This window comes from Alosa pseudoharengus, unplaced genomic scaffold (genome assembly GCF_046254945.1).
Source record: "Alosa pseudoharengus isolate Yale_2024_CS ecotype anadromous, Long Island Sound unplaced genomic scaffold, YU_APseudo_1.1 YU_APseudo_1.1_scf_10, whole genome shotgun sequence".
NCBI classification, from domain to species: Eukaryota; Metazoa; Chordata; class Actinopteri; order Clupeiformes; family Clupeidae; genus Alosa; species Alosa pseudoharengus.
Window position 1 is genome coordinate 27,156,024 of NW_027468565.1, and position 10,000 is coordinate 27,166,023.

A 10,000-nucleotide genomic window follows, 5' to 3' on the forward strand; every position below is an offset into this window, starting at 1 on the left:
GGGGGACACACCCGTCAGCACCAGCACTCGTGCACACACTTACAACATCAGACGCTTTGGAACGGTTGCAATAAGTTCACACTCACAGTTTAATCCAAAGCCACTTACATATAGCAATGGCAGGTGTATGGCGTCAGTTAGTTCCCTTAATTATGCGTAAAGAATGAAAACGAGCGCAGATTCAGGAATCGAGAGCGTAAATACAGAAACTGAGGGATGAAAAATAATCGTGTGGTGAATGAAACTGTTATCACAACTGTAACAATTATGATGGAGAGCACAGAAATGACGTTCGCATCGGGCCGTTCCCCAGTTCTGTCTTCTGCTCGCTCTTGCTTTTAAAGTTTCTACGCTCTCGGTGTCGTTTGTCCACCCGGAAACACGTCATAGATTAAGGCTCCATCAGATGATCACCATGTGTGTCGATTGAACTGCGAATTGAAACTGCTAATGTGACTGTAATTGATAATTTATGTATTAATATATAATTCAACTTAACATCAATAATACTAGCACCTGTTCTTGTGAAGCAGAAGCATCTGGTGTCCTTGAACTCACCACACCGATTGATGGGTTTTGATCGTCTGATCTTTGTACTTTGAACTCCTTTGCTCTGCTGCAGTGTGTGTGTTTATTTATTCCATAAACGATATAATACGAAATAATAATGACCGTCCAAGCCCTCCCCCACTGTCCCGCAGGTGTGATGAGGGCTTCTCTGGGGCCGACTGCCAGCCTGCCTCTCAGCTGTCCTCCAGCGTCGTGTCCGACTTCGAGTCTCAGGACACCCTGCTGTCCACCTGGCAGGAGGTGATTGGTGGAGAGGTCATGACCCCAGATGAGGGCTGCGGTGTGGTCTCCTCTGGCTCTTCCCTGTACTTCAGCAAGGTACCGTTACGGCCACATTCAGTCCACTGACGCTAGTTTTATAAGCAACGTGTTTTATAACGTCACGTCCAAACCGAACAGAGTTTATTCTGAGTTGTACAAGCAAGTTTGTTGAAAGCTTTAGAACTGAAATGTACCGCTGTTGTTGTACTCATAAAAGATTAATAGAACAAAAAGCATACCAGGGAAAGTAAAAGATTGAGTTTAGGATTGCTACTGTGGAATTTTTTTGTCTTGAGTTTGTGTGTGTGTGTGTGTGTGTGTGTGTGTGTGTGTGTGTGTGTGTGTGTGTGTGTGTGTGTGTGTGTGTGTGTGTGTGTGTGTGTGTGTGTGTGTGTGTGTCTGTGTATGCGTGTGTACCTGTGTGTGTGTGTGTCTGTGTGTGTGTGTGTGTACATGCATGCGTGCGTGCGTGTGTGTGTGTGTGTGCGTGCGTGCGTGCCCTTGTTTGTGTTCAGGCTGGACTGAGACAGCTGGTGAGTTGGGATCTGGACACCGAGTGGGCGGAGTTTGTGCAGTTCTACCTGCGCGTGGGCGGGGATTGGGCAGAGTGTAACCAGGCGGATAGCCGCGAGGAGGGAGTCCTGCTGCAGTACAGCAATGACGGGGGCATCAGCTGGGGTCTCATCGCCGAGATGTACTTCACCGACTTCACCAAACCCAGGTGTCCACCGCACAAATACCCCAAACACCACACACACTGTGAGAGTGATCAGAGCAATGGAACACTTAGAAGTCTTTTCATGTGGCAATATTACAATATTAGGGTTATTTTTTGTCCTTGACCTCCGTTAGTGAGCTCTGGGAGTCGTTTACTTAATATCAAGGACAAAGTGGTTTCATTAAGAATATCACTCCACTCCACTGCTATTACTGTTGTCTAGGGGGTTGGGAAGCATGCTGCTTTTGAATCAGTTTTATCAATGCTAAGGTTTTAATGAAAAAAAGGTCTTTATTAAGACCTTGGGAGAACTGTGTCTCTCAGAACAGGTTTGTCTAGAAGGACTGCACTGATATTGGTACTGTCAAGGGGGTTGGAAGACATGCTTCACCAGTTTCATCAACAGCAAGGTTTTTTATTTAGCTAAGACCTCGGGTTAATTGGGTCTGCCCTCCTCTCCACTGCAGATTTGTCCACTACGAGCTGCCCCTGGCGGCTAAGACGCCCTGCACTCGCTTCCGCTGGTGGCAACCACTTCACTCGGGCGAGGGCTACGACCAGTGGGCCATCGACGACATCATCATCCTGTCGGAAAGAGAGAAGCACATCATCCCCATGGCCAACCCCACCCTCCCTCAGGTGAGAGCCCACCTATCCACTGACCATCACCAGGGGCAACCATGCCGTCATCACTGACAGACAATATGACCGCCACTTACCACCGACAGACTAAAAACTCAGTGTGCTCTGGCATACTCTGGCGTACTCTGTTCGTATACAGTGTTTAAACCTCCCACACTTTAGTAGGAGTACTTATTGGACTAAACCATAGTAAGTGTCATGTATTTACGATGGTGATGCGAAGCTTCTATACTTTTATTTACTTGCTATGTAAAGCACATTGTACCCCTGTGTATGTAATGCATTATATAAATAAACTTGCCTTGCTTTGCCTCAAAGGAGGACTAAGTCATCTGCCCTTGATCTCCTCCTGTCCAGAACTTCTATGAGAAGCCGGCGTTCGACTACCCGCTGAACCAGATGAGCGTGTGGCTGATGCTGGGCAACGAGGGCATGGAGAAGGAGCACAATGGCAGCTTCTGCGCACCCACGCCCTCCGCCATGGTGTTCGGACGCTCCGACGGCGACAGGGTGGCCGTGACCCGGGACCTGGCACTCCGGCCTGGATACACCCTGCAGTTTAAGGTTGGTGCTGTGCCCATAGATAATCAAACGTGGACAGAGGATATGTCAATGTACTGTTGACCGCTCCAAAATCTGTCTGATGTGCTTTGTTTGGTCTAGCTGGTGTATAGCTAAATGTGTACTTTAACAGTATAACTGGAGGTGTTTGGTTTAGCTGGTGTATAGCTAAATGTATACTTTAACAGTATAACTGGAGGTGTGGCGTGTTCCAGTAATTGGAAGTTGTTATGCACTCTGTCTTTTTATTATTCTACTTTGTGTTTTTTATGTCTTAATTCTGTCTTAATTCTGTTTTATGTATTTAATTCTTCAGCTATTTACTTAACTGTTGACCTTTTATGTGTTTATTTACCGTTACTCTTTGCTTTTGTTTATGTAAAGCACATAGTATGAAATGCGTTATATAAATGAACTTGTCTTGCCTTACCTAAGGTGCTTAGGAAGCACAGCGCGTGACCACTCATCTGTCTGTGTAGTGAAAATAAAGCACTAGGAATGTGTTACTGTGCACTCTTCCTCCAAAACGCACTAGCTCTCTGTATAATATTATGATGCTCATTATCTTTATATTGACAAAATGTCAATCACACATAGTGATAGATAGCTATGAAAAACAAAGGAATTCTCTCTCTCTCTCTCTCTCTCTCTCTCTCTCTCTCTCTCTCTGTCTCTCGCTTTCTCACACCCAATGACTGTCTCTCCCTCTCTCTCTCTCCAGCTGAACATTGGCTGTGAGTCCCAGTTCAGCACGTCGGCCCCGGTGCTGCTGCAGTACTCCCATGACGCTGGACGCACCTGGGCACTGGTGCGGGAGGGCTGTTACCCAGGATCCCCTGGGGTCGGCGGCTGCGAGGGCAGCTCTCGGGAGCTCCGGGAGCCCACCGTCTACAACACTGGGGACTACGAGCGCTGGACCAGAGTCACCGTGGTCATCCCCCGCAATGTGGCCGCCAGGTAACACATGGGACAGTTTCACGGTCATTATATGAAGTGGGTGCTTCAAGTGTGAGTGTGAAATGCCATTTCCTTTAAAGTTTCCATTAAATGGGTGTGATGAAAAATATTGAATAAAAGGTATCAGCGATCTCAGTTCATTTTGTGTTCTCATCACCAACACCACCTGCTTCTTCTTCTTCTCCTTTTCCTTTACCTTTTTCTTCTCTTCCCTCTCTCACACGCACCCTCTCTCTCGCTCTCTCTCTCTCTCTCTCTCTCTCTCTCTCTCTCTCCTCAGTAAAACACGGTTCCGCTGGTTCCAGGAGAGCAGTGTGCATCGCGACGCTCCGGCCTTTGCTCTGGACGGCGTCTACATCTCCGAGCCGTGCCCCAACCACTGCGGCGGCCACGGGGACTGCATCTCAGGGGTCTGCTTCTGTGACATGGGCCACACGGGTGAGGACACCAGCACCACAGGGCAGATTAGATGGACGTGAAGATGGAAGAGCTATAGTTATACCTGAAGCAGAAAGATAGGTCCCTTGTAGCGGAAGTAAAACAGAAGTCACTGGGATACTCTATACCTGAAGCAGAGCCATAGAGAGACAGAGGGGAACCATGATTGCAGATGCAAGTCATTTTGTCAAGCCTGTTAAATATTTGATTTTGTGTTCTGTGTGTTTATGTGTGTGTGTGTGTGTGTGTGTGTGTGTGTGTGTGTGTGTGTGTGTGTGTGTGTGTGTGTGTGTGTGTGTGTGTGTGTGTGTGTGTGTGTGTCTGTGTCTGTGTCTGTGTGTGTGTGTGTGTGTGTCTGTCTGTGTGTGTGTGTCTGTGTGTGTGTGTCTGTGTCTGTGTGTGTGTGTGTCTGTGTCTGTGTCTGTGTCTGTGTCTGTGTCTGTGTCTGTGTCTGTGTCTGTGTCTGTGTCTGTGTGTGTGTGTGTGTGTGTGTGTATGTGTGTCTGTGTCTGTGTCTGTGTCTGTGTGTGTGTGTGTGTGTGTGTGTGTGTGTGTCTGTGTCTGTGTCTGTGTCTGTGTCTGTGTCTGTGTCTGTGTCTGTGTCTGTGTGTGTGTGTGTGTGTGTGTGTGTGTGTGTGTGTGTGTGTTGGTGCGCGCGCGCTCTCCAGTGGAGCAGGACAGCTGTGTGCCAGCCGTGGCCAGTCCCACAGAGCTGGCCGAGGGCTTCGAGGGGAAGCTGAGCCCGCTGTGGCAGAGCCTGAGTGGGGGACAGATCGGCAGCGGCTGTGGCTCCATCAGCGAGGGCAAGGCCCTCTACTTCAGCAGCTCCGGGCGGAGAGAGGCCCGCACCGTCCCCCTGGACACCACCAACACACGGTCAGTGCCCACACTGCCCCACAACAGCACTGTGGACCAGAACTCAGCTCAGTGCCAAACATGTTATCAATGGACACATATCTAAGCTTGTATACCTGCTGAGACACAATAGATGTCTTAGTGTGGACATGGACATTTGATTTGCTTATCTGTAATTTCCCAACTATTAGCCGCGGGTGATACATTGATTTTGCTCAATTTCTTCGGCTATGAGGTTAATTCACCTCACCTTTCTCTCTCTCATATGGTATTAATATGGTTTTGTTTCTTTTAACTTGCATAAAACACTGTCTTGCGGCTTATACACAATGCGGCTAATACACAGGAAATTACTGTAGAGATGCCACTGAAGATGGTGTTCAGACTGAGAACATTTTCTTATGGTAACTCGTTGTGCTTGACGTGGATAATGTAGTCTTAGATAATGCAGATTTGTGTAACCCGCTGTTTTCCTGCTGGTTTAGGCTGGTTCAGTTCTACATCCGCATTGGATCAAAGAGCCTTGGAGCCACTTGCACTCGCCCTCGCTCCCGCAACGAAGGTACTTTATTTCATCATGTTGTTGGTGCGGCTGCAATTCCACCCTGGTTGACGTGAAAATTCCCTTTTTATGTGTGCATGTGTGTGTTACGGCCCGTCAAGCTCCCACCGCCACACTGGGGGTCCTCTTCTGCCTCCTAGTGGCCCTCCGATGCTACTGCAGCAGCTCTGAGGAGGACAACAGCAGAGCTGGACAATGGAGCTCTACTGCTGTCTTTCCCTCTCCGGCGTTTGATCAGCCCTCTGGGCTGTGTGACAGAGCCAAGTCTCTGCACATCCTGTGTGAGGCGCGGGGCCCATTGAAGTGGGACATGAAACAGGCCTGGGCCTCCTCTCTGTCTCTCACGTCAGTGCGTTGCTGATCCACCCAGCCTGAGACAGGGGCTCTTATCAGCAGCACCAGAGTCTGAGGGAGAGAGATGAGCATTACATTATTTATGTTTAAAACTCAGATCCTCAAATACCTGCTGTTTTATGCACTCCTCTGCCAGGATGTCCACTTTGTTTTGGTGCCATGTTGTGTAAACCTGTCTTGCTTTCTTCCCCCCCTCTTTCTGGGAGTCTTTGTGTGTTTATTTTGGGGAGGGGAGTTGAGTTGACGTCATGCTTTGGTGTTTTTGGATCCGCAGGGGTGATCGTCCAGTTCTCCACCAACAACGGTGTGCAGTGGTACTTCCTGCGCGAGCTGGACTTTAGCTCCTTCCTGGAGCCCCAGGTGGTGACCATTGAGCTACCGCCCGCTGCCAAGACCCCCTACACTGCCTTCCGCTGGTGGCAACCTCAGCAGGGTGAGACATGACATGTCTCAGATTAGCACAGCCCAGATCACAGAGTCCTGAGAATAATACCCTCAGCTACGTGCCATGAATGAAACTCAATTAATGCAATACTGATCCAAAAACAAACACACAAGTTGTTTTGAGTCTTCATCTGTTTTCATTCTGTATTTCTGCTTCTGCTTATAAGTAAGGATCCAGCTATCTTCCTTTTTTAAGGATCAGAGTTTACGTATGTTGAGAATCTCCCAAGAATTCATATATTCAGCATTAATTAAACATGATAGATGGTGATGTAATGTAAATGTAAATCAGGTTTCTTGGACAAGTATACTTGCGTATACAAGGAACACCAAGAAATCTCTTAATCTTCCCCACATATTTACACACATATCTTCCCCACATATTTATCTATAGCTTCTCTCCCTCTCCTCTCTCCCGCTCTGTCTCCCTCTCTCTCTTCCTCTCTCTCTCTCTCTCTATCTCTCTCTTTCTCCCTCTCTCTCTCTCTCTCATATGCAGGTAAGCACTCGGCCCAGTGGGCCCTAGACGATGTCCTGATCGGGATGAATGACAGCAGCAGGGCTGGCTTCCACGACAAGTTCGACGGCACGTCCCCGCTCAGACACAACTGGTACCGCGTACAGGGCGGCGAGGTGGCCATGGACTGCCTGTCCCTGGACACAGCCCTCGCCTTCAACTCCGAGACCAGCGACAGTAAGCCCCGAATGACCTCTCTACACACACATGGCTCTTTCACATTCACCCGGTTTGGCCTGATGTCACCCGCCACCACTCACACACACACACACACACAGACGCACACACAGACACACACACACACACACATGCAAACATGCTCTCTTTCTCTCACTATATACACACACACGCACGGATACACTCACGCACACACATACACACACACACACACACACACATACGCACACACGCACACACAAAAGCCCTTTCCCCTACTGCATTAGACTGATCCAATATACCCAGGCAACCTGAATGGCTTAAATGTTTTATATTTTATTACAATTAATGGCCTGGATGGGAAAGATGGAGACCAAATGTAATCTTCTTCTTGGCATCCATGGCTGCAGGTTGTGAATAATTAATGGCTCCAAATTTAATTTAGTGCCCGTGTGGTTATTCATTTCAGGATCAAGCTGTGTGCAGTTTTATTTTGTGCAAATATTACATTATATTAGGGTTCATCAATAACACTGGCCCACCGAGTGCAATTTGGGACAGCATCCATAAATACATCCCCCCTCACACACACACACACACACACACACACACACACACACACTCCTCACTAGTTTCCAGACTGTGTGTGTGGCGGCTAAGCTGTGGATCTTCTGATGTCGATTGAAGCCGCATCAATCAGGAAGAGGCCCTGTAAGATTGTACCACCAGTCTCGTCTTGGACTGGATTTATCACCAATATATAGGATTTAATGTTGCCTTTTTATAGGGATTACATTTTTTTTGTGATGTGCCAAGGAGCTTTAATCTTCCGTAATTAATCTGTGAGCGGTTGAGCTTAATAACTGTATCCTCCGAAGAGGCAAGTTATTTAAAGTAAACTGTTTTCACATCATTTGGCCCATCTCGATGCATATTTCTCAGCACAGTGTGGTATTTGGCTTAAGATGAATCGGTTCTACTGTTGGCTATTTAAGTGTTTATCAGCACTTAGTAAAGGCATTTAGTTTTGAGCAGTTTTGAAACAGCGGTAATAGTAAACCAATGATGCCACTACTGACGTTAAATTGATGGAAAGCATAGTGATATAGTATATCATGGTGTTATAGTGATGAAGATCATTATGATGATGATGATAGTGATGAAGATCATTATAATGATGTTATAGTGATGAATATCATAGTGATGAAGATCATTATGATGATGATGATGTTGTAGTGATAAAGATCATTAGGTAACACTTTATAATAACTACACACAATTCATCATTTATTAAGCCTTTGTTACTTATTAGTTAATGGTTTGTTCATCATTAGTAATTTCTAATTTATCATCAGTAAAGCATTTGTTCACACATTTATAAATAGTTTGTTCATAGTAAATAAGTTTATATCTTAAATATGTTTATACATTATTGTTAATACTTAATAAATGATGCAATAATATGTTTTTGATTAAGTAATATTTCCATTATTTAACAGTTGTTACATACACATGCACTAATGATTAGTTGGGGTGAGGATACATATTTTATAAACCACTTCCTAATACTATAACTAATAATTAACTCAGAAGTTACAAGTGGTTAGTTAATGATATTTTGTGAGCTCATCTAAAGTGAGGACGTTTTATGCCTTGCAACACATTTACAAATGAGTAATAAAGTTTACACTTGCATTTATTCATTTAGCCAACACTTTCACCCAAAGCGACTTACACATATCAATGAAATTAAAGGGCAAGGCCACATTGGTGAACGCCGGGGTTTGAACCCCCAACTTTATGGGTTACTGCATGTTAACCTGGCTCCCTATCCACTACACTACCTCTGTCCAGTGGTATTACAACCGTCAATTCAAAAATATAATATAGATATGCGCGTTTACTACGAACAAACCATTTTTAACTGTGTGTAAACATGATTTACAGATGAGAATTAATGTAGGAATAATGAAGAATACAGCATTTAATAATAGTTTACTGATGTTTAATAACAGTGTGTAGTAGAAGAAAACAGAAACTCTTGCATAGTTGTAGGGTTTTCTATCTGGGCCAAGGTAGTGTAGTGGATAAGGAGCTGGACTAGCATGCAGTAGCCTGAAAAGTTGGGGATTCGATTCCCAGCTTTCACTGTTATGTCAATGGCCTTCAATTTAATTGACATGTGTACGTCGCTTGTCTGCTAAATCAATGAATGTGAATGTAATCTTTACAACTCATTTGAAAATTTGTTGCAAGGCATAGAAAGTCCTCACTTTAGATAAGCTCACAAAATATCATTAACTAACCACTTGTAACCCCTGAGTTAATCATGAATTAAAGTATTAGGAAGTGGTTTATAAAATATGTATCCTCACCCTAACTAATCATTAGTGCATGTGTATATTGCATAATTTATTAAGTATTAACAATAATTCTTAAACATATTTTAGATATAGGCTTATTTACTATGAACAATCCATTTATAACTGTGTGTACAAATACTTTATTTATGAGAATTAACATAGGAACAATGCTTTACAAATGATGAACAAAGCATTTTGTAATAGTTTGCAACTGGTTTATAATAAGAAAATGATTTCATTATAAGTGGTTGTTTCATTACTTATTAAGTATAAATCATGTACTTACAAACATATTTTTTGGATAGGCTTATTTACTATGAACAAAACATTTTTAATTGTGTGAACAAATGCTTTACTGATGATAAATTATGTATGAACAATAAATTACTAATGATGAACAAACCATTAACTAATAAGTAACAAAGGCTTAATAAATGATGAATTGTGTGTAGTTATTATAAAGTGTTACCGATCATTATGATGATGATGTTATAATGATAGAGATTATAGTGATGATGATGAGCTTCTAGTGATGAGGGCCATGACGAAGATTCTGATGATGCTGTGTCCCCTCCTCAGAGAAACCCCGTTATGCGGAGAGC

General features: G+C 44.5%; 1 protein-coding gene across 1 annotated transcript in view; it reads left to right on the plus strand.

The window, feature by feature from the left end:
• reln (reelin) overlaps positions 1-10,000 on the plus strand; it is a 140,037-nt gene that overhangs the window by 101,961 nt on the left and 28,076 nt on the right. The window contains exons 24-34 of the mRNA XM_076269304.1: positions 702-888; positions 1,347-1,552; positions 2,017-2,188; positions 2,549-2,755; positions 3,474-3,709; positions 3,990-4,147; positions 4,816-5,023; positions 5,488-5,564; positions 6,193-6,351; positions 6,862-7,056; positions 9,978-10,000. The exon at positions 9,978-10,000 is cut by the window's right edge and continues 251 nt beyond it. Coding sequence (XP_076125419.1) covers positions 702-888; positions 1,347-1,552; positions 2,017-2,188; positions 2,549-2,755; positions 3,474-3,709; positions 3,990-4,147; positions 4,816-5,023; positions 5,488-5,564; positions 6,193-6,351; positions 6,862-7,056; positions 9,978-10,000 — 1,828 coding nt within the window. The remainder of the gene's footprint in view (positions 1-701; positions 889-1,346; positions 1,553-2,016; positions 2,189-2,548; positions 2,756-3,473; positions 3,710-3,989; positions 4,148-4,815; positions 5,024-5,487; positions 5,565-6,192; positions 6,352-6,861; positions 7,057-9,977) is intronic.